Source organism: Colias philodice, chromosome 18 (genome assembly GCF_061535455.1).
Source record: "Colias philodice isolate Cphi_HAF_F1 chromosome 18, ilColPhil1 Martin Lab GWU primary, whole genome shotgun sequence".
NCBI classification, from domain to species: Eukaryota; Metazoa; Arthropoda; class Insecta; order Lepidoptera; family Pieridae; genus Colias; species Colias philodice.
Genome location: NC_143103.1, coordinates 8,404,125 through 8,427,788, shown reverse-complemented (window position 1 = coordinate 8,427,788; position 23,664 = coordinate 8,404,125). Strand labels below are relative to the sequence as shown.

The window sequence follows — 23,664 nt, the reverse complement described above, 5'->3', positions numbered from 1 at the left end:
AATAAAACTATAAAAGAAACCATAATATATTAAAAATAACTATCTTTTTATACATGAAATAATGGTGATGTTATTACAACTAACATAATTAATAGCGACGACAAAACCCAAATGTATTCATTACCATTCGCCCTTTGTTCTAAATGGCCATCATTAGCTTTATTTGCTTCCATTTCCTGTCATTAGTCCACTATGTCCGTGATTTTTCTTACAAAACACGCAATGTACTGTAACATTAATTTTTTCTGGGGAAATGTTTGAGTGAATTTGGTAAAAGCTGAAAAAATGACACATCGTATAGAGGATAATATATTATTTGATTAATAGATAATAGTTAGCTGTTTATAATATAACGTTAAATGAGTTTTAAAACTAAATAAATGTCGATTCAAAAATTATCAAATAATTAAATAATTAATTTTGGTGGCAACTCAGTAATCAGAATAAGGAAATTAATTTATACACAAATACGGCTCATTATTTATCAACCTGATAAATACTATCTATACTAATAATAATAAAAAGCTAAAGAGTTCATTCGTTTGTTTGAACGCGCTATCTCAGGAACCACGGATCCGAATTCAAAAATTATTTCACTGTTAAGTAGTCCATTTATCGAGGACTATACTTTATTATATTTACATCCCACTAAGACCAATAGCAGCATATCAATGCGGATAAAACCGCGGGTCACAGCTAGTATTACAATAAAAAATCACGTTTTAAATCCGTTAAGTCTATCAAATGAAAGCATATAGTCTCAAAGCACTACTGGCACAAAACCTATGGAATATACAATGTATATTAGTTAAATTGACAGATGTACGTACAGACGAGACTCAAAGAATGAGCTGGTAAAGGGATTTTTTCATTAGGAAATGCATTTTCAACGCGAGCGGACGTTTCATCTAGTTCAGGGATTAGTAAAGTGAATTTAAATATATTCGATACCTACGCTTCGTGTCACCAGTATAAGAAGATCCATATGTTGTATGAGTATACGTATTCTTTATGGGTCAGAGCTAGTTGGACGTCAACTGAAGACTCGTGTCCTTTTATGCACATTTCTGTTCAATTTACCAATTTTCACGAATACATAAGTGTTCAGTCATAAATGCTAATCCTTTTAAAAGTTTAAAAATGCGTCTCGTAGTTCACGACATTTAATGCTCTCTCATTGAAGTCAAACTTCTTTAGGCGCATTGAGAGTGAGAGTAAAATTTCAAGGTCACGTCATGTCAATAACATCACGTCACAGATAAAGATGTTGATTTTGGTATCTTTGTATCTTGCCAAAAAAGTTTCCCTTGTGACACCTGTGCTCGGCACACACGCTTTTTTAACCTGGGACGGATTGAACCATCGCAAATGAACCTTTCAATGAATTCCAATAGCATTCTTAGAAACTGCATCACCAAATTAAATTTACCTACGCTTTCTCTAAAATCTACACGAATTATCCACTTTACAAAATGCATCGCTCCAAATACCCCCTACCCTGTGCCATAAAAGTACCATTAAATAAACAGCGAACAAACGCCCCGTGTACTTACAAAATAGTTTTCCAAATCGCTATAACTATTCAGAAACAAGCAACAAACCAGTCAAGAAACAGCCAACTTCTATCCACCTGCGGGCATTATCGTAATCAACTCCTTTAGCAAGCACATACTTATATACCACCCAATAAAACGGCTACAGGCTAAACTCAACCTTAATACCAGGGAATAAGAGTAAGGGTTTGTAGGCTAATGACTTTGTTATAGTTGTAAGGCGTGTTGTAGAGCAAGTGTAAAAACAGCAATAAAAGTCAATGATCATGTAAAGTACGTTCCTACGGTAAATCTGTATTGGTTGTTCTACGAATAAGGCGCTTGCTGATACTTTGAGGTCATTAATGCTCTGACAGAAGAGTAAATAATTGGAGTTATTATTTATTGAATTTATGTTCTTCTATTTCTATTAAACTAGCTTTCCGCCCGCGGCTTCGCCCGCTTTGTCTAAAACATAATAAATTATATACTAAAACCTTCCTCTTGAATCACTCTGTCTATTAAAAAAACCGCATCAAAATCCGTTGCGTAGTTTTAAAGATACATAGGGACATAGGGACAGAGAAAGCGACTTTGTTTTATACTATGTAGTGAAGTTATGAATTGATTGCTAATTGGTTACTGGTCCGAATGAAACTTACGTGTTGAGTGATTGTAAAACTGTGCTAATTTTGTAAACTGGATTGTCAAAGAAGAATAAATAAAAATAACTAGTTTAAGTTGCTTCTTTATTTAAATCTTTAAGTAGTTTTACAATACAATTAAATATTATTCATATACTTATAACCCTGAGAAGCATTACATTACTCACGTTTCAATATTACTTAGGTATATCAATTCACAATCAATCATAAAAACAATGTGTGCGTGTACTAATGTACACACGTAAGAAGTGAAACTTCTTTATGACCTAATTTTTCAAAAAATAATTTACTATATGCAACTTTACAGAAATACGTCGAATCACGCGTGGTAGGGATAAGAAAAAGATGGCGCGTCGGAAAAATGTCACGCGTAACGAAAAAATGTTACACTAAATTTTTTTCCAACCCCGATAAAGAAGTTTCACTTCAAAAATTATAAGTTAGCTTTTCCCCTAACTTGAACTAATCGATTTAATTAAATTATACTGTATTATTTAAATATTTAACATTTGTATAACACATTATTCAAAGACTTAAATATTTATTTTAATGACTAATTAAAACAAAACATTTTAGGCTAGGAGACAATCGAGGTAACTAACTGTAATAAATATAATATTTTACTAACTCAAGACGTTATAATTGATTATTCCTACTGTCATCCTCAATTAAAGGTTGAGAGTTGAGACATATTTTTAAAATTATCTATATATAATTATCTACATAATCTAGGTACATTATTTTATTTTAAAAGAAAAATAATCAACAGACAATGCAAATTAAAAGGTTATTACAAAGTAAAATATTACTTATTATATACTCTTATAAAGTTATAACTTATAACCTTACCAATTTTTTTTATCAATAAGTAATAACCAAACACTCGTACCTTATTTAAAAACTTTCACCCAATCTCCCTAACATTACGTGACATATCACACTAGCGGATTGCGAGCGGTTTCAAAGCGGAGCGGGTGCGCAACGAATACGTTGCGGTTGCGCAGCGAATTCGTTGCGGACGCGTGGCAGATGCGCAACGTTTACGTCGCAGTCATGTACACTCATTAACAAAATGGAATCCGTGCTGGTTGTTACTTATAACTTGTGATAGTATAATAATTATGAGATCATTATTTTTTACGAGTTTCATAACATGTTAATGTTTAGGGTATTGTTTTATCTATTAAATCTTGGTCGAAATGCAATCAGATAACTTAATTGCTCATTAAGAAAGTTCATTAGTGAAATAAATGTTAAAGCTCCTTAACTAAAACAGGGCTATCTTATTATTAGATAAATAGCAGTGAATAGAAAATTTTATCAAGCAACCAGCAACTCACTATCACTTTGCTCATAATTAGGTTCACAAAATCTCTTTATAACATACGTTGCTATGGGAGAGATTATACTGGTCAGTCGTTACATACTTTTGGAATGTATGGTACATTCTAAAAGTCCTAGTAATTCAATTTTATAGCACCTTTTTTTAACAACTCCAGTTGTTATTACATCTTTAGTTAACTGTTAAGTAAGTGCATTTCCACAGTACGGTTAAAAAATTGAGTGCTACAGAAACGATGGAAATATTGAATGGAAGTTAGGCAAGGCGGAAGGGCTGGCTTTTGTGCGAGAGTATACAAAATGACGCGTCCGCAACGAATTCGCTGCGCAACCGCGGCGTGTTCGTTGCGCGCCCGCAACGTATTCGTTGCGCACCCGCTCCGCTTTGAAACCGCTCGCAATCCGCTAGTGTGATATGGCACTAACATACAATTATAACTTTATTCAATATAACCTTCTAAACAGTATAATCGCTGCAGATGACGTCAGTATCAAAGACGCAGGATTCAAATGATTTCCCGCGTTTATTCTACACGTGTCTTCTGTGTTATTGAAATATAAAAATGGCGTATTTTGTAAGCTATAGTTGGCTATAGCGCCATCTATTTTGTTTGAGTCGACGCTCTTTACGTGCGGCATGCGTGTGAGTTTCCATAGTTCGTCTGTTGAAAGAAAAATAGATTTGTAAAAGTTTTTTTTGTAAAACAAAAAAGAAGTGTGGCACTCGGGGACTGCCGCGGTAAAGATATTGCATGCTATGCCTTCAAGCCACACCTCCGCGCCCGTCGGAGTGGGGAGCATGAGGTTTTTCGTTACGCAATTTCTGGATTCGGTCCCCCTCCCCGCGCTCTTAGCAATAGAAGCTATGCAATAGCTTTAAAAAAATTAATTTAAAAAATATAATTATATCTCTTGCATTCGCTTAAGCTATGTTATGTAAGATAGAAAGAGACAGAGAGTGATTTGCATGCTTCGGTTGTGGTGGCAACAACATGTAAAAATTACTATCTGCATAAGTTGCATTTTTGTCGAATCATGATTTATAACTATATTTTTATCAAAATGTAAACATAAAAGAGGAAACAATTGCATTTATTTTAATATTTTTAGTGTTTATAAGATAAGAACAAACGAAAAACTGCAACTTGCAAAAAATATGTGTAAAAATTTCGTTAAAATATAACAAAGTACCTATTAAAGTCATATTCATACTCATAATGAATTACTGTTTTTTTTTGTCGTTTTAAAATCCTGTTATAGTAAATTATTGTTACTTTAATAATAATATGTCCAATTAATTCAAAAACTACACGAAAATCTTGCCAGATACAAGCAAAAATGTCAAAAATTTTTTTTATGTATATTTATTTATTTTAATATTTTTAATATCAATATAATTACTACTTAATACTATAGTGACAATGCAAAAATCTTACGAAACAAACAAAGAATGAACAAATAAATAAACAATGTGGATTAGATCACGCATTCAGACGCATGAACCTGACCTCCAGTCGAGCAGAAAATTAATTCCAAAGGTCACTGGTTCGATACCCGGCCGTTCATTGTATTCACGGGGGAAATAATTATCAATTCCGGATCGGGCTCATTAATTTTCCGCAATTTTTTCCGAGTTTTCTCAACTTTTGTCATAAAATTTTTACGTTTTTGGAATGTAAAAGTAATTCATTCGAGACAAAGTTGCAATGGGATAGAAACTGATCAAGCTATAGGTATTTTTCGAATTTTTTAAATGTCTCTTTTTTGTTTCTTTATTTTGGTCGCAACCAGTGATGTAGAAAGTACAGATCCTAGACACTTTATAGATCCATATCTGAATATTTGAACAAGACTATATAAAGAGTTTCACTGTTGATGTGATTTATAATGAAGTTTTTGATACGAAATCAGAGTTTAAAAAAAAACATTGTCTTATTTCAGATGTTTTTAGTAGGTGCATCGAACAACAAGGGTATTCACCATGTATTCACCCTTGTTGTTAATGCAAGTATGAAAACTATGCAAGAAACAATATGCTGTTATTTTACTTATTTGTGCTTGTATCTCTCTGAGATACAGATATCACAGATATTATGCTCATGCTTATATTATCTCTTATTGAAATTATGCTCATTAGCGATTTATAAGAAGACTAGCTTACTGCCTGCGGCTTCGTCCACTTTGTATGAAACCTTATAAATTATATACTGCTCGTAAAACCTTATTTTTGAATCACTTTATCTATTAAAAAAACCGCATCAAAATCCCTTGCATAGTTTTAAAGATTTAAGCATAGAAAGGGACATAGGGACAAAGAAAGCGATTTTGTTTTATACTATGTAGTGAAGAGAAAGTCAAATAAATGTTAGAAACTTACAGGTGCTGCTGTTGTCAGATGGGTTGTTATAACACGCAAATATAACGGCATAATGTTCATAGTTAACATCCAATACAGAGTATCTTTCCGATTTCTGATCTGAAATGAAAATTTTTTAATACAGGAATTCATTCATTTGGTACCTAAACTAAAAAATATATCTTTACCTATTCTGATTTATACGCTTAAAGTAATAAATTTTAATACCTATAGCTTATTTCTTAAAATAAATAAATCTCCACAATTATACAGATTGTTTACACATTACTTTTGATTTGTTTTTTCTATAAACCAATTTTCATTCATATCGGTTCAGTTCAGTCGGTCATATCGGTTGAGGCGTGATGAAAAGAGATAGGAGGCGCAAAAAAAAAGAGACGGGCAGGCAGAGTTACTTTCGCATTTAACATTATTATCAGTTAAGATTTAATTTCTTTCGTATTTCTATACCTGTATAAGTAACGAACAGCAAGTCACCACCGCTATCATCCACAGTGAGAGCAACAGAACCGTTGTAATAACTGACTGTGTTGTTCACAATCCAGCTTATAGAGACATCTGTTGTGTTGTTGGTCTTGTGGTTGAAAAGGACCATTGCACAGTCGCCTTCGATCTGTAGGTCTGTTGCTACAGCGGCTAGGTACCATTTACCGTCGAGCTGTAGGATTTTATTCATTTAGATTAGTTTTAAAGTATTTAGTTAAAGGAATCAAGTAACATTTTATAAAAACTATTCGATTTAAATAGACCTGGTTTGATCCATATTGATACTATATTATTATTATTTTGTAGTGTATTGATATTAAAGTATTGTTGACTGTTCTTCATCATATACATTAAAATATCTTATGGTAGATGATAATGAAATATAACAAGCAAATGTTTTGACTGGTTTCTTTCTATCATTTTATTTGTCATTTAGTCCCGGATACGCGAAGTAATGGTATTTTTAAAATAACGAATAGAAATACAAAATTATATATACTAACTACTACTACTAATAATAGAAGAAAGTTATATATAGTTATAAAGTTATAAGCCTACCAGTCCTCATCCAATAAGACAAAACATGAATATACCTTAATTAAAAAAAGGAGTTCAAGCTTACATAATTAATCAAGTTAATAAACTGCGAAAAAGTTATATAATTGCTATCAAACTAATTAAAATATCTATTGTCTTTGCATTTGTATATGTAGAATCATAAAATAAAGTATTAAAACACTCACTCCCTTCAAATCCACCTCCCTAGGGGTCACAAGAGGACAGCTAGCATTCTGTACCACAGCCTTCGCACAAACAAACAGACACACAAACGGTAGAACGTGAAACATCTTAACTAGTTGTATATCGCTGCTTCGATCGCAAGTTTCTGGTCAACTGAGTCGCGTCAAATTTAACGGTGTTTTATAAACTTATCTCAAATCAATCAAATGCTATTTCCGCAGTCAAAAACTTCTTTTCCTTGTCAAAGAGATTAAAAAATAATTGGTTAATTATCTTGTGTCAGTTCGTTTGTTTGTCTTTTTTGTTTGTTTACTGTTTTTATAAAAGATGTTTGTAATTTATTTGGATGTTATCAACTAGCTGTTGCCCGTGACTTCTTCCGCGTGGTTAAAAAGATATGAGTAGTATTAAGATTATGGATTAACGGCAAGCTTCTTCCTAGTTATTTTGAAGACATATTTAATAAGATGGGTTATTATTTATTACTAGCTGCTCCGCGCCGTTTCACCCCCGTGGCTCCGCTCCTGTTGGTCGTAGCTGGATGATATATAGCCTATAGCCTTCCTCAATAAATGAGCTATCTAACACTGAAATAATTTTTCAAATCGAACCCGTAGTTCTCGAGATTAGCGCGATCAAACAAACAAACTCTTCAGCTTTATCATATTAAGTATAAATTAAACGAGTCAATGAAACCATGAAGATCAGAGATGAGAACTTAATAAAAAAGATTTAAAAATTATTAAATACATATAAATCAATAATTATAATTAATAAAAAACTAGAACACAATAAAATTATAACAATTCTATCCTCTACAACGGGATACGGGACTTCACATCACTGATAAGAAAATATTAAAAGGATAGGATCATAAGTCAATACCCTCTCTAGAAGCCACGTCAATCGAAGATATCGAGATTTATCTAGATGAAGATACCGTTATATCAGCTCTAAAAACACGTACTAAACGCGTTCCAGTTGCAATGAACGATGCGCAAGGAAATTTTTATAGTGCTGTTTACTGTTTTTCAAGTGATAGTTGGACAGATATTGCAATTCGGAGAATGCAAGGATGTGAAAACTATGGAGTTATTCCAGATTGATAAGGTTAGTTCTTATAACAATACCGGTGAAACTGTTGTAGATATACTACTGAGTCTTAAATATTTTTCAACAACAATCTTCCTTCTGTACAGCATTGTTTGTATGATGGTGGAAGATGAATGAATGAATGAATTCTCTTTATTGTACATACACAGAAATACAGTTTGTTACATGGTTGAGATAACTTGATGATTTAAATGATGAAACTTATAATATAAATGTACAAAGAGCGGCTTTATCGCTCGTGAGATGCTAGAAATAGCATAGGTTTTGCATTGTTAAGATTAGTATTTGTTTCACTTGGAACCGGCGGCTTTTTTGCGATGTACCAAGCCTATGTGATAATTTAGATAATAACTTACCAAATTTTGATACAGATCTAATCATACTTTTTTGCGTGAAACACAACAAATATCCAGACTATAAAAATATAAATATTCATGTAAATAATTATAATAGTTAAAAAAAACTAAAAAACACGCTTTTAGTTCGGTTTTCTATAAAACGCGTATTTTTTATTTTTTTTTAACTATTATTTATTTTATCAAATTAGTGTATTGTCATCGGTCCTAAATAAATCTACAAAGTTTGAACGAAATCTGGCAGTTTAAAGTGGGTCAAAATCGCGCCCAAAGAAGTCGGTTACAAACATACAGGTGAAGCTAATATAAAGCGTGTAAAATCATCATAGCCATATCACAAAATCAGATTATTCGGCAAATATTAAAATACGTATCTATTCTCAAAACGTTTGCCTGTCACATGTATGAAATATTTTCATATTTCCTCTTTATACTGCAAGTATTTTAGGAAATCGAGCATCAGCGGACGGCAATATGTCTCCATTAGGTGACACGTCTGTTATTTCTTTGAACGTAAATTTTAATAAGAATTTTAAAATGCACTCTATTATAAGGAATGTAAAATTCTTTCAGTCTGCTAATGCCTGCTACTACACATTTAATGTGTATTTGTAGTTTTAGTTCGTGATAAAGCTGACACTTTTAGTAATTTTATTAAAATTTTGTAAATTTTATTTTAGTAATGCGACAGTTTTGAAGGATACTTGTTTCATAATCTGCTCATAAGTGGTTATTCGTTTTTAATTAGGATACAGAGATATTATTGACTGAGGTTAATTAAGTACTTGGTTACCTTTTTCGTGCAATCGATAAGAAAAGCTGCGAGGTGAAGCTAGTATAGGTACATAAAGTATTTTAGAAAAATAACTTGTTAAGGACTATATTTTATTTTATTGTGTTCATTACAAATAACATTGTTTTCTTTATTTATTTTCAACATTTTTTTTTATTCCAGTTCCTCGGCAAATGGTATGTGATAGAGAAATTCCCAATCTGGTACGAAACGGATGGTCACTGTGCCTACAAAGTGTTCCAGCTTTGTGGGCGTCGAGTGAGGATTCAGAGCGGTTACATCAAAGGTGACATACAGTATGTGCTTCATGTAAACAGTACGTACTCGTCTGGTGATGAAGCCGTGTTCTCTATAGAAGCGAATAATGTAGGTATGTTGATTGAATGTTTTATTTGAAATTTTACCCGCAGCTTCGAACGCGTAGTCAAAGGAAAATAAGTTCCCTGTGAGATTTTCTGGATAAAAACTATCCTATGTGTTAATACAAGTTCTATGTATGTGCCAAATTTCATGGAAATTGGTTCAGCAGTTGCGAGAAGGAGTAACAAACAAACAACAAACAATTACGGAGCTTAAAAATCTGTAGTTAATTTAATTCATTAGTTTTTCCCCTCACAGAGTCATAGTTTCGTTGTTTTTGAAATCATACCAGACAATCCTTCCCTTTTTTACCGTTCGTTCACAAACAAACAGAATCCATACAATACTCAACGGCATTAAAATACAAAAGGAATCACACATTCTGTTTGCCCCGGGCAAAGGCCTGTCATTTGTGCGTTAAAAGTCCAAAAGAGAACTGAAAACAAATTGTAAATAATTACAGACCCGGTCGGTGTGCCCCTGTCTGTTATATCAACGGATTATACGAATTATTCAGTGCTTTACGGCTGCAGAGTAAATGGAAATTTACAATTGAAATATGGTAAGTTTATTGAAGACAAATTTGATCTGAAGGAAGTTTTACACTGAGTCGGGAGTTATGCAAATAGCGTCGATTTAGCGTGGTAATTTTGTTTGGTGTGTGTGTTCAAGTTCTCTTTATGTGAATTTGTTGTAAGAAAAACAAACCTGTTGCAACACTTTTTCACTACATTTGGTAGTAATATTCATTTGTAGTTTGATTTAAATAGGACTATACATAGACAAATTAAGTTCGAAACACTTGTGAGTGACTCTTGAGTCTAGACGAACTAAAAAGTCCCTTATGCATTTTATACAGCTTATATGTATATGGATGACGCATTTTAACTATGTCCTGCCAGACAGAAAATTTAAAAAATTGTCTGGCAGGCAAAATACATAATTTTGGACATTGAACCCAGGATCTACAGTTTTACGTTCAAGCCTTAACTGCTCAAATGTAAATTGATAAACATGATAAAATAAAGAAATTGCCTACCCTCTATAATAATAGATCCGATATCTGCGACCACCATTAAAAATATTTACCAATAGTCATAACTCATAAGCTAAATCTGTCTTCAGTATTAAGACCTATTAAGATGTTTTATAACATTTTCAGTTAATGCCTGGATTCTTTCACGAAGTACAACATTATCAGATGATCTACTAGAACAAGCGCATCACCAGCTAAAACTGCTGCCTGATGCCAATACTGTGTACTTAAAAAAAGAAGACCACAGTGCTTATAGTTATCAATGGACTGCACAAATACATGCAGTTAATATAAATAGTGGTAATGAAACTATAGAAGAAACGCAGGAATGTAAATAAGATACTGTAATATAATTTTGTACTGGATTCTATTGTTTTATTGATGAACCAAACTTAAAAATAACACTTCGAATGGTGTACGTGCCTTATCTGTATGACTACGCAAAAATTATGATGTTGGAAACATTAGAAAGTGTATCACAGTATTATCTAAATCATCTAATGTTCTCTTTTTAAATTCTTCTGTATTAAAAAAGGTTGTTTTAATTTTTTGTTTCCATGCTATTTTTAGTTGCATCTTTCTTTTACGTTCAACAACTTCCTTATTTCTTCGGATCTGGCCATCAATTGTCTGGTACAATATTATATTGGTACTGGAAATCTGAAAGTCATAGGCTCCAGTGGTACATCATCATAGTATTTCGGTACACATTTGTTTCTATCCTCTTTGACCATATTCCTTTGAATACTATTATTCACACTGAACTGTTGTAGAGGTTTCATCGCTAATTCCTTTGAAACTACATTTAGTGATGGATTTCTGGATAGTATCCACACGTACACTGAAAACATATTATTAGTTAGCTTATTTTTTAGGAGCTGTTTACGAAAATATTTTAATTAGTTAAAAAATTTAAGTCGTTTAATTTTGTCGTGCTAAAATTCAGAGCACTTTAAAATTTAACAATAACTTATCAACCAACAACTGATTAAATTAGAAAGACAAGTACTTCAAACACTACGACAAATATAAAAGAGGATATCAAATATCCAATTAATACAAAATAAGGTAATCGAGAAAGTATTAACAAATGTAAAAGAGAATTTGAATCCAATAAAAACGAATTACTTACTAAAGTGTTTGTCAATAAGTGGACTGTATTGACAAGTATACACAGTTGCATAGTAGTTGTAATTCGTAGCTAACACCTTGAACGGGTACTTCCTCGTCTTCACTGTGGAGTAAAATCGTCACAATAGAGTAAATCAGCAATTCGTTCCAGAACTAGATCATTGATGAATATATCAAGTCAATCATTATCAGATGACCTTAAGATAATTGAAGGTATTTTTTTTATTTGGAGAAGAGCAATTTTTAATTAGGGCGTGAATTGGGAAAATATAACTAAAGTTTAAAATTACGGTAAAGATATATCCATAAATATATTATTTTAATTTTAGAACTCAAGCTATTACAATATACCATGGGAACCATCAAAAACGTTAAATTATCTCATAAAGAAAGTCGACCAGTAAGACAGTGTTGAAATTAATCTCCTAATATCGTATGACCAGGCAATGCTGCTATATCAAGAAGCAAGTAACATTATACATTAGGTATTAAACAGAAAACTCACATCGCCGAGGAGCATTCTTATAAGCGAAAATCAGTTCCAAATTAGCTGCATCTTCCACTCTTGTTGGTATTTCAATCTTCCCAACGCTGTACCGATGGAAAAGACCTCTGTCAATTCTGGACTGATTCAGATAGATCCCTGAAGGTCTAGTCATCAGTTCTAAAGTGGAACAGTTATTGAGGTTCTGGCCATCACTGGAGTAGTGGTATGCTTGGTACCATTTGCCGTAGAACTGAAATTATGTGCAAAATAACGACTTTAAATTAATATATAACTGAAATTTTAAGAAGTTTGCAATAGAGATTTGAAAAAGTGACAATCTGTTTCGCCTGCTAAATACGCATGCATGCGCACATAATATGCATATTTTCTAAGGAAATTATTTGACATGATATGGAACTACTTGAGCATTATTTAAGCAGTGATTTCTCTCCATTGTTTACGTTGAAATGTAAACTTTAATTAAAAAATTACCCTTTACAAATAATAATAAAAGCTTGAATATGTGAAGACTTCAGAACTTCGAAGTGAGTGAATATATTGGGAAGAGTTTCACTTAAGATCTCGATAAAACATTCACAACTTGTTTGTTTACATTAGGCGTAACATTTCAAGCGTAAGAAAATTCATCTTAAACTTAAATTAAATATATTTGGATGTTCCGGACGATATTAAACCAAATGAAAATACATTAAAAAACAAAGTACTTACATCAGCTAACCTAAAATCATCTTGCACGGCTACATTTTCGGGACACTTCCCTGGAATAGTGAAATATCCATATGCATTAGTAAAAAACACACAAAATATTATTATGTTAATCATGACGAACTCCGTGCTCCGACTGTAGGAATCATTGAGATACCAATAGTTTCTCTTGGGCTAAAGGTTATCGATTCATTCTAAGAATAACGCGTTAATTAATTTAATGAGAATTAACCTTTTGTTATTGTATTGAATATCAACATTTGACTTCAAAGAATTATTCACTGCTTTTACTATTTATACAGTGTATAAAGAGGCTATAATAGGGCTGAAAATTATTCTTGAAGTACATTTGTAAAGCTTTTCTTTCCTGTCACCGAAAAATCACCTCAACAGAAACACCAATACACACGATGTAAGGCAATACTGATTGCACTTTCTCCCATGACATTAATTTTAAAATAACTGTATTCTACTCTGTATTAGATATCTTCTGAAATCGAATTAAATCTAGTACCTATTCTATATATAACTTCGCAAAATAAAGAATTATAAGCTCAAAACTTAATCTGTTATTAAGTCATTACAATAACAAATAAATAATTCTGTGTAATGATAACAATTTCTGTAGAAACCCACGATATAAACATCAAAATAAAAAGCAACAACAAGGACGCTTTGAGGAAATTAAAAAGCTTAGAAAGATCATAATTTAGACAATTTTGGTTTATTTAAGGCCATACTGCGGCATCCTTTGCCGCATCATTTATCGATAGAATCTGGTTCTTATTTACCTACAGGTAAAACAGAAATTCACTGCACAAGTCATCACTAGAAATAATAATTTACTGTTGGACATAATTTTTTCGATACCAAGTATTGGTATCGAAAAAATTATGACAACAACAATTTTTGATTTGGGCTACGTTGAAGACAGTCAGTTCACTATTGTTATTGTTAATAGTGCATTTTGAGGTCGATATAAAGCATTGTTATTTCAATATGATTCAATACTTCATTACAATAAGCAGAATTGCAATTTTTTCTAGATTTTCAGCTGGGAGAAGCCATTCTAGTCTAGCCCGAAAACTTAAGAATATGGTTTTCTTATGCACGAGCACGTAAAAATAAGGTTTTCTTATGTAATGTTAATCTTAAAATAAATAATGGTTTAGTATTTGTGGTACCAAAAGCAAAAGTTTACAGCTATAAATTTTGAAATGTATCCGATGTTCCCGTATGTATGAAAATGTTTTAATAAATCTGGATTCCAGGAACATCAATCTTTAATCACTCAACTTGTTTCCATACATCATGTACAATATTCCATGAAATACTCAAAGAATTTTCGAGAAGATCATACGCACGACGATTACCATTGCGTCTTTTATTACTTGATTTCCCATCAATCCACTTCCAAGAATATTCGCCATTACCCTTGCTAAATATAACCCACGATTTATATAACACCAGGGGTCATCATTGGATAATTATCACGTAGGAGTCGAGTCACTCGGCTCAGTACAGTTGAGCAGTCAACATATTCAAAATGTTTCTCTTCATTTGTTTTTGTCTCACCAGCTTGGTATATGGCGCAGAATTCACGTTACCAGGGGAATGTCCTGACGTGAAAATACACGAGAAACTAGATTATACAAAAGTAAGTTTGATTTGAAATTTATAATGTTCTGACGCGACAGGAATATCTTTGTGCTTATCACTATTAGTTTTTTTATGTAAAAAGTAAATTGCAACACTACGTTGCATTAATTAAGTACTTATATGCTGTTAATTATTCATTATATTCAGCTTGCGTCTTGATTGATGTAAATCGATTCTTGATTTAGATTTGTTTTTGTTTTATATTCACTTACTCATTGTTTTTAGCGTAAATCGTAATTGATTTAAAATGATTATTATTCCGGTCAAGTATGATATTGAATTAGATTTAATTGGTTGTAGGTACATGTTTGTTACTAAGGAGAAAATACGGTGTGTATAAAATAAACAAACATTTTTTCAGATTGTAATTGAGAATGAGATGCTCAATTATATTTTTTTGTAGATAAATTGTTTAACGAAAACATCATTTTATTATAGTAATGTAAATTTAAAACAAAGAAGACATAGTCCCAGTAGTTTTTGGAGATGAACAAAGTTCTACTTTCTTTTGTATTTTACGATAATTTCCTACCACTTATCATAAATACCTATCTAATTATACTATCCTAAAGTTTTCAGGGCTCTGGTACAACGTGGCAAGCTATGCCAGTGATGGACGCAACATCTACGACTGTGCCTCCCTGGACTTTCAAGAAGACAACCTTGGTTATACCTTGAGAGAAACCTATGTTGATATGGACGGAGGGAACAGAACACAGAAGTCGTATTTCGCAAGGGTTGACCCTACGTTTGATGCTGGTAATAGGGCACAATTTATAGTCAGCCATGAGGATGGAGGTTTGTATATTTTGGTCATTAAAATTTTGTTGTTATTCTGCAGTCGTTAACAAGTATTTTAGTTGCGAATATTAGAAAATAATGAAATCTTGTGCATGGTGTTTCTACTAATTACGAAATATACATTGTTTATGCAAAATTATGACTTTATTGCTTAAATATTGTTCTAAATAAGTTTTTAGTAACAAAAAATAGGAATACTGTAATGTTTTGATTCAATTGGTAGCTCTACATCATCAAAGGAAACGAAAAAGTTAGAGAGCTTCAATCTCAATCATATATTAGTACACACAAAAAGTTTAAACAAATTTATACTGGACAAAATAATGTTTTGTCTTTTAAAAATAAATGTCTTTTCACAGATAAAGTTCTTCAATTCCCGTTCTTCATACTGTCTACAGACTACGACACATACGCCATCGCGTATACCTGCAAAACTTTGAAGAAGAAACTTCGTACACACTACGGTATGTATAAGTAACAGTCTCAATACAGTATACCAAAAATAAACACAGTACATACAGTATGTATACCTACTAGTATAGTATTATACTAGTATCTGTACCAGCCACAAGGAAATAAAATTTATTACCAATAGGGTGAAAAACAAGGAATAGGTACAATCAAAGACTTTCATAGAAAGATAATTTAGGCTTTAATTTAATAATAAGTCATCATCTGCAATTACTTTGGCAGTACCTAAAATATCAAAATTATCATATGAAATTTTGAATATTATTGGCTTGATACGTTTTCGGAAATTGGTTTATGAATAAGGCAACGGAGGGCAACGGTATTCCATCACCACCATTCAATGAAACGTAAGATATCATGACACTAGGGAAATGAAATTAAAATATCCTATACTCTTCCATGATATTATAATATATTATGGTATTATAATTTATAATATATTATGTATTGTATTTGTATTTAATATTAACTACTAGCATTTCGTGCGGATTCGCTTATAACATTAACGAATCGACACCTATGTTGTTTTACGCGCAAAATCTTATACATTTTGAACTGTGCGGGTTTTTCTTTGACTACGCGGGCGAAGCTGGGCGGAAAGCTAGTAGATAATAATATTTTAAAACAAGATTAGTAGTTAGTAGTAAAATAGCTAATTTTGCTTTAATAAATAAGCTGCATTATTTAATTCATTACTATTTGGAAAATAATATTAAAAAATATTGGCTTTGGGCAATTTAATTAGAGACTTGGGTAAGTATTTTTCTTATTTGAATGGATGTGCAATTTATTAAGCTATTGCATAGCTTTTATCTCAGACTTGAGCGCGGCGACCGTATGTAAAAAATCTGTAACGAAAAAAGTAAAAACCTCACTCCCCACTCCAACCGGCATAGCGATGCGGTGCTATGCGATAGCTTTACCGCGGTCCGCGGCAGTCCTCGAGTGCAACACGTATTTTTTCATATCAGAGCCTACTAAAATATTAGTCCTAACGACATCTTTAAAAAAGTGTTTTAACCAACACAAATGATAAGGTCACCCAATTTGATAACATAGAAATTTCAGTAATACGGCACCAATTCCATAGATGGCGCTGAATCGAAACTTCTTGAAAAATAGCAAAATACATAAAATGTTATTAAGTATATTTTTTTAATAATAAAAATCTTTATTTATCCATACCTTCAATTACACTGTGTATGTCATTCATTTTATATAAGAACAATACCTACTTAAAACTATGGACATTATCGTCTCAACTAGGCCGAGCCTGTATCTTAATTCTTAGACGATAATATCTTCCCACTATGTAATAAAAACTAATTATTCACAATAATACAAGCGTTTACAAAGTTACAAAAATAATCATATCAAAGACGGTTTAATAAATTAAATTCAATATTGAATTAATTATTCTTATTGATTATCTTCTTATATATAAAATTCTCGTGTCACAATGTTAGTCTGCATACTCCTCCGAAACGGGTGGACCGATTCTCATGAAATTTTCTGAGCATATCGGGTAAGTCTGAGAATCGGCCAACATCTATTTTTCATATGTACCACGGGCGAAGCCGGGGCGGACCGCTAGTAAATTATAATAATAATGGTCAATATTTAAATCAGGAAACAGCTTATTAAAAACATTACAACTCTCGATTCATCCTTAAAAAGCAAAGTAATAAGAGTTATAATATTATGTATTGGTCCATGGTAGTTAATATAAGACAATTAAAAATATTATCAAAATGCTTTTGACATTTTCCAAGTTTAATTATTTATCATAGGTTATATTATTTTTTTACTTTAAACATATGCTCGAATACAATAATATATACTTCCTATGAAGATAATTATTGTAATATTTTAGAAGAAAATATATTTTTCTTTCTTATAAGTATCCGCCGATCCTTCCAGGCTTTATACTAAGAGTGCTGAAAGCATAAAAATGCATTTTGTTTAGATTTTTATGAAATAAAAAAAAAACGTATTTATACGATATATTTATCGTAAATTATTATTTAAGTAATAGTATTTGGATGCAGATATTATATTATTATTATGGAAACAACAAAATGCAATTAGCTCGATAAAAATTAATTTAAAATTACTCAATTATTATCGAATTCCAATTTATTTCTAATTCCAAAGATTGTAGCTTTTATTGTTATTTGGGTATAGAATTTCGATTAAATTATTTATTTATTTATAACTAGGTTTCCGCCCGCGGCTTTGCCCGCGTTTTCATAAACCCGCATAGTTCCCGTTCCCGTGGGATTTCCGGGATAAAACCTACCCTATGTGTTAATCCAAGCTACCATCTATATGTGTGCTAAATTTCATTGTAATTGGTTATTAGTATTTGCGTGAAAGAGTAACAAACATACACACATACATCCATCCTCACAAACTTTCGCATTTATAATAATTTAATTAGTAGGATACTTTTTTGTACAAACCATAATAGAAAAGCAATATTTAAAAAAATACATCAATTGTTAAAGAGACGGCCTTATTACAGAACAGAAATATCTGCAAGGCAACCATCTAAAACAGAAAATGTATAAAGTTCGTGTTCAAATAATATACCTAGATAAAAGATAGTTATTGAGTTGAGTTCGTTATTTTACGATTAATTAATATTTTATTCATGTTATTTCAGTATTCACATGGGTTCTATCGCGTGCCAAGGAGCGCCTTCAAGGGGATACTCTGAAAAATGTGGAAGATTCTTTGTCAAAATATTCAGAATTGGCGGAACACAGAAAATCATTTGTTTTAAAAGACTTTAGCGACGAATCTTGCGCATTCACTAACAAATTTGAAACAGATTTCTTTACTAGTAATTTCTGGTAAATTATTAAATGAATTAAATATTTATCGTTTTACTAGCTGTCCTTACAAATATTGCCCGAAACACAAGCTTATTAATCTGGAGAAAAAATAGTTTTTAAATAAATTATAAAATAAAAGTTTTCATAAAAATTGGTTAAAGTTTCCAAGGAGTTTTGGACAACTAACATTAACATTGTGACAAGAGATTTCTTTTATATTTAAATAAGAAATAAAAAAAAAATATCCTCATACAATCTGTACCTAATTAAAGTATTAGAACTACAGGTCCATGTTGAAAAATTTATGGGTCATTTGAACCAGGTGACCTATCTAGAACGATATAAGAGCATAAAATAATAAGATTCAGCACTATGCTGTCACTTGTAAGCTGTCCAAATGAGTGCAGATGAGAATTCGAAAGTACAGGTAGAGATTTTTTCCCCTTGTCTCCATGATTTTTGTACGGCGTTGCGGAATAATGGATTAAAAGCAGTATTGAAATAGTATGACCCAGATGTCGTACAAAACCAAATGACAATCATTTACACCGGCAATTGTCGGAAAATAAAAATAAATTCCGACTTTGTGGACCACCATTTTTATGGACAGCATAGTGCTGAATCTTATTATTTTATGCTCTTATAGCGTTCTAGATAGGTCACCTGGTGGTTCAAATGACCCATAAATTTTTCAACATGGGCCTGTAGTCTATATTTTTTTAAAATCTCCGTTGCTTATTAAAACGGGATTGGGTGTACCTGTTTGATTGAAAATGTAAGATAAACAGCTTCTATACTTAAAGGTAGACGTTCATTAGCGTAGTATGTCTCGTATATAACTGTATTTATGTGGGAATAAAAAGATGGATAACTCCAAGTAAATACTTCTTGACTCGAATTGCGATTTACTATTTTTACTGATTTTTTTTACTGTAGTTAGGGAAGCGCTTGACCACAATCTCGCCGATCGCGATGTAAAGTTAAAATGTGGTCTGGTACCTGTTCAAGCTACGCTTGAAAAGATTCTCTGTTTGTTTTGGTACAGGCAATTATGACTGAATTTGAAAAGGAAATAAAAGCACGTTTATGTATGAATATGTAATTGTAATAAAACTATGATAATATAATGCCTAAAATTAATGTACCTACTGCATACAATATTATAATGTTTCACTTTTTTATCTGTGATGGAACATACATGTAAGTATTAATGATGTGTTCAATGTTTTTTTTGATACAACAAAAGATACACATATTTCAAACATAACATGCACTTCTTAAGTGCAGTGTTTAATTTGTTGCAATCTGATATAGGTAAATTAGCACTTAGATTATGTAGGTAATCTTATACAGGGTGTAATCGTTAAGTGTGCACAAGCGATTATTCCGTAACTATTGCAGATATCAAAAAACTTTAAACTGATATCGAAAGTACTTAACCTAATGAGTAAAATGGCCATAATAAATTTTTAAAAATAAAACGAGAAATAACCAAAAATGTTACATTAAACGCTCCCATACAATTTATTTCCCATACATTTTGTATTCATAGTAGATTTTCGAAGTGACGTCCTTATTGTGCAATACAATGAGGAGGTCTATTTACAGTTTCTAAATGAACTTCCCTCCCAATTTGCGAAGTAATTAAAGCAGAAAACCAAAAAAACAAAAAAAAAAAAGCTAAAATCTTTCATATTAAATGTATAGGTTGATCCAAAAGTAATGATAATTGGGTATTTTCTGTGCACATAAAAATATAAAATAAATGTTTTATGCTTGCTCATGTAATCACTAAGTTATCACAAAAAAATTATATCTACAGGCCACGTTTCCAAGTATTAACATTAATTTTAATGTGAACAGTGCGAGCCAGAATGTTTCCCGACGAAAAGAAGAAACAACGATTCGACATTTAGAGGGTGAATTTCTAAATTTTTAATGAGATCAGGATAATTTTTTGTCACGATTTGTGACCATGGGCGTTACCTGGGTTCACCATGTTTATGCTGAAACCAAGAAACAATCAATGGCCTGGATGCGAGCTTCCAAAGTGACGGTGAAGATTTTCAAAGTGAAAATTAGTGGGATAGATTAAAGCCATAGTTTTTTGGGACGCTGAAGAAATGTGGAATATTTTAAGAAGGTAGCCACTACTACACAGGGCTCTTACTACACAGACCAAATTAAAGATTGCGGGTAGGTTAGTAAGAAAAAGAGACATGGCAAACTTCGGTCTTGAATGTTGGTTCACCAAGACAACGCACCAGATCACAAAGCGTCAGTTGCGATGGCTGCCAATCAAAAATCGGCATTGAAAATGCTTGAACACCCACCCTGTTTGTAAGATCTCCTAGTTAATTCTATCTCTTACCTCGGCACAAGAAACACCGTCGATACAAGAAATTTTAAGACGACAGCGAAGTGATGGCCGATTTTGAGGGGTTTTTGTAGATGAAGTCAAAGTTTTTTTTTTTATAAGTTAAGGAAAAAAAATATCGAAGTATATTATCTAGTTAGAAGACTATCTAGAGAAATACATAATTATTTTAACTGTAATGACCTTGTTTAAAATTGATTATCATTACTTTTGGATCAACCCATGTACATGGGATATTCATATCTCATACTAAATGTATGGGAGGGTTTAAAGTTAATTTTTTAGATATTTCTCGTATTATTTTTAAAAATTTATTATGGCCATTTTACTCATTAGGTTAAGTACTTTCGATATCAGTTTAAAGTTTTTTGATATCTGTAATAGTTACGGAATAATCGCCTGTGCACACTTAACGATTACACCCTGTATATAAAAATGAATGGCAAAATTTGTTGGTAAGCGCATAACTCGAGAACGGCTGAACCGATTTCGATAATTCTTTTTTTATTATATTCCTTGAAGTACGAGGATGGTTTTTATGTAGAGAAAACGTAAATATGTACCACGGGCGAAGCCGGGGCGGACCGCTAGTTTACAAATATTTATATTGTATTTTAATTGATTGTTTCGGATTTTTATATTTTGGAGATAATAACACCTTTTAAATATTATTAACCACTAGCTGTGCTCCGCGGTTTCACCCGCATTGCTCCGCTACTGTTGGTATAAATGGGCTCTAACACTGAAGGAATGTTTCAAATCGGACCAGTCGGTCCTGAGATTTGTGCGTTCAAACAAGCAAACAAACTCTTCAGCTTTATAATTTTAGTGATAAATTAAATAAGAAATTGTTTACGTGTGTCTTTAATATCCAGTGTGCTTAAAAAAAAAGATGATAACTGATTGTCAGTAAAAATGAATTACAGCAATACCTCTTATGTCTTTGTTGTATTTTTTATACTTTTTCAGACGATTTAACAGTAAGTACCTATTTTATTAAAAAAAAATAAGAAAAGCGAGATTGTTTGACGTTATAGTGTTGAGACAAAAAAATAGGCTTGTAATTATTATGTTGTCTGTATACTTACATGTATTTTACAATTTATTCTATTCGATTTTTAATGTTGAATTAACTCAATAATAGATATTTTACTAATATTCGAATTCAGCTCATTAGATTTTATGGCTTTTTAACCTCTTGTCGTTTTAATCTCGTATAGTAAAGAAAAACCAACAATGAAGTGTTTTTTCGTGTTTAGTTTTATACGAGGTTTTTTATATCTAGGTATACTAGCTTTCCGCCCGCGGCTTCGCCCGCTTTGTCTAAAACATAATAAATTATATACTAAAACCTTCCTCTTGAATCACTCAACCTATTTAAAAAAACCGTATAAAAATCCGTTGCGTAGTTTTAAGATTTAAGCATACATAGGGATATAGGGACAGAGAGAGCGACTTTGTTTTATACTATGTAGTGATTTATAATTATTTTTTTTAACAGAAAACGCCTAGAATAAACACCTTCAAATCGTCAGAACTAAAACAATTTGTAATCGGACCAGACACATGGCAGGCAACAGCTTTCAAATAAAAAAATAATTGTCAAAATCGGTTCACCCAGTCGAAAGTTCTGAGGTAATAAATCCAAAAATAATTTTAAATACGTTGGATTGAGAACTTCCTACTTTTTTTTGAAGTCGTTTGAATAATAAGAGGCTTTTTAATAATTAAAACAACAATCTTAATTAATAAATTTATTAGATATGCAAATGCTGTTTAGGCCTCAGTGAGGTTACTCAGCAAGGATTTTTGAAATAAAAAAGTCCGTAAAAACTAGTATTGAAAGTTGAAACTATATAACTTTATGAATGAATAAAAAAACTGGCAGTTAGTATTAAAACGGGTCTAACGTATGTTTGATATTATCAGATATCTGTATACTACATTATTCTATGTCGGTTTTTTTGTTATTTAAATAGATGCGCGAATAAAATGAGTCGTAAAAAACAGGACATTTAATATAAGTCGTATATTAAGCATTGAGGTATTATTATAGAGAGGACACCACGAACAAAATCTGTGCAACAAGCGCGGCGAAGCGGGCCGACTAGTGAGTCCTTACACTTTGTAGATATTCTGCCTCTTATTACTTATAAATTAAAACCAATCAATCTAACAAATAAATATTGTTTATCTTATTAAAAAAATATGAATAAAATAATAAAATTATCAATTAAAAGTTAAAACCAATCAATATAAAAAAATAATGGTTCAAGGCGATTGACTCTAACTCGTGTTACAAATAGTTTAGTAGCGATGCCCTCTCTAGTACGTAGTACATGGTAACTCAATGGTATTAAGTGAATTAATTAGGA

The 23,664-nt window shown here is 31.8% G+C and overlaps 4 protein-coding genes and 1 long non-coding RNA gene across 5 annotated transcripts; 2 read left to right on the top strand and 3 right to left on the bottom strand.

Moving 5' to 3' along the window:
* Positions 1 to 3,963: 3,963 nt before the first annotated feature.
* Positions 3,964 to 7,782, bottom strand: LOC149480652 (uncharacterized). Its single transcript, XM_089706735.1, has 4 exons — positions 7,145 to 7,782; positions 6,366 to 6,573; positions 5,916 to 6,014; positions 3,964 to 4,200 (listed from the first exon to the last, which is right to left on the bottom strand). The coding sequence occupies exons 1-4, from the start codon at positions 7,247 to 7,249 to the stop codon at positions 3,983 to 3,985; spliced, it is 630 nt and encodes a 209-aa protein (XP_089562861.1). The 5' UTR covers positions 7,250 to 7,782; the 3' UTR covers positions 3,964 to 3,982.
* A 49-nt stretch (positions 7,783 to 7,831) lies between these two features.
* On the top strand, positions 7,832 to 11,159 carry LOC149480651 (lopap-like). The gene is made up of 4 exons (XM_089706734.1): positions 7,832 to 8,252; positions 9,567 to 9,774; positions 10,228 to 10,326; positions 10,927 to 11,159. Exons 1-4 carry the CDS (start codon positions 8,136 to 8,138, stop codon positions 11,136 to 11,138), a joined length of 636 nt encoding a protein of 211 aa, XP_089562860.1. The 5' UTR covers positions 7,832 to 8,135; the 3' UTR covers positions 11,139 to 11,159.
* Positions 11,151 to 13,295, bottom strand: LOC149480650 (insecticyanin-A-like). Its single transcript, XM_089706732.1, has 4 exons — positions 13,148 to 13,295; positions 12,437 to 12,668; positions 11,933 to 12,034; positions 11,151 to 11,641 (listed from the first exon to the last, which is right to left on the bottom strand). The coding sequence occupies exons 1-4, from the start codon at positions 13,259 to 13,261 to the stop codon at positions 11,442 to 11,444; spliced, it is 648 nt and encodes a 215-aa protein (XP_089562858.1). The 5' UTR covers positions 13,262 to 13,295; the 3' UTR covers positions 11,151 to 11,441.
* Positions 13,296 to 14,630: 1,335 nt separating this feature from the next.
* On the top strand, positions 14,631 to 18,956 carry LOC149480649 (lopap-like). The gene is made up of 4 exons (XM_089706733.1): positions 14,631 to 14,801; positions 15,376 to 15,601; positions 15,964 to 16,068; positions 18,741 to 18,956. The coding sequence occupies exons 1-4, from the start codon at positions 14,691 to 14,693 to the stop codon at positions 18,932 to 18,934; spliced, it is 636 nt and encodes a 211-aa protein (XP_089562859.1). The 5' UTR covers positions 14,631 to 14,690; the 3' UTR covers positions 18,935 to 18,956.
* LOC149480648 (uncharacterized) lies at positions 18,925 to 22,014 on the bottom strand. The gene is made up of 3 exons (XR_016317045.1): positions 21,948 to 22,014; positions 19,576 to 19,829; positions 18,925 to 19,010 (listed from the first exon to the last, which is right to left on the bottom strand). It is a non-coding gene; the product is annotated as an uncharacterized LOC149480648 (long non-coding RNA).
* Between the last annotated feature and the right edge of the window lie 1,650 nt (positions 22,015 to 23,664).

Coding starts and splice junctions, on each gene's coding strand:
- LOC149480650 (XM_089706732.1), bottom strand. CDS start 13,261: ATGATTAACATAATAATATTTTGTGTGTTTTTTACTAATGCATATGGA. Junction 12,035..12,436: donor TAAGAATGCTCCTCGGCGAT/GTGAGTTTTCTG, acceptor TTTACTCCACAG/TGAAGACGAGGAAGTACCCG. Junction 11,642..11,932: donor ACTTATTGACAAACACTTTA/GTAAGTAATTCG, acceptor ATATGTTTTCAG/TGTACGTGTGGATACTATCC.
- LOC149480651 (XM_089706734.1), top strand. CDS start 8,136: ATGCGCAAGGAAATTTTTATAGTGCTGTTTACTGTTTTTCAAGTGATA. Junction 8,253..9,566: donor AGTTATTCCAGATTGATAAG/GTTAGTTCTTAT, acceptor TTTTTATTCCAG/TTCCTCGGCAAATGGTATGT. Junction 9,775..10,227: donor TATAGAAGCGAATAATGTAG/GTATGTTGATTG, acceptor AAATAATTACAG/ACCCGGTCGGTGTGCCCCTG.
- LOC149480652 (XM_089706735.1), bottom strand. CDS start 7,249: ATGTTTCACGTTCTACCGTTTGTGTGTCTGTTTGTTTGTGCGAAGGCT. Junction 6,015..6,365: donor GCTGTTCGTTACTTATACAG/GTATAGAAATAC, acceptor TTTTCATTTCAG/ATCAGAAATCGGAAAGATAC. Junction 4,201..5,915: donor ATCTGACAACAGCAGCACCT/GTAAGTTTCTAA, acceptor TTCTTTCAACAG/ACGAACTATGGAAACTCACA.
- LOC149480649 (XM_089706733.1), top strand. CDS start 14,691: ATGTTTCTCTTCATTTGTTTTTGTCTCACCAGCTTGGTATATGGCGCA. Junction 14,802..15,375: donor AGAAACTAGATTATACAAAA/GTAAGTTTGATT, acceptor ACTATCCTAAAG/TTTTCAGGGCTCTGGTACAA. Junction 16,069..18,740: donor GAAACTTCGTACACACTACG/GTATGTATAAGT, acceptor ATGTTATTTCAG/TATTCACATGGGTTCTATCG.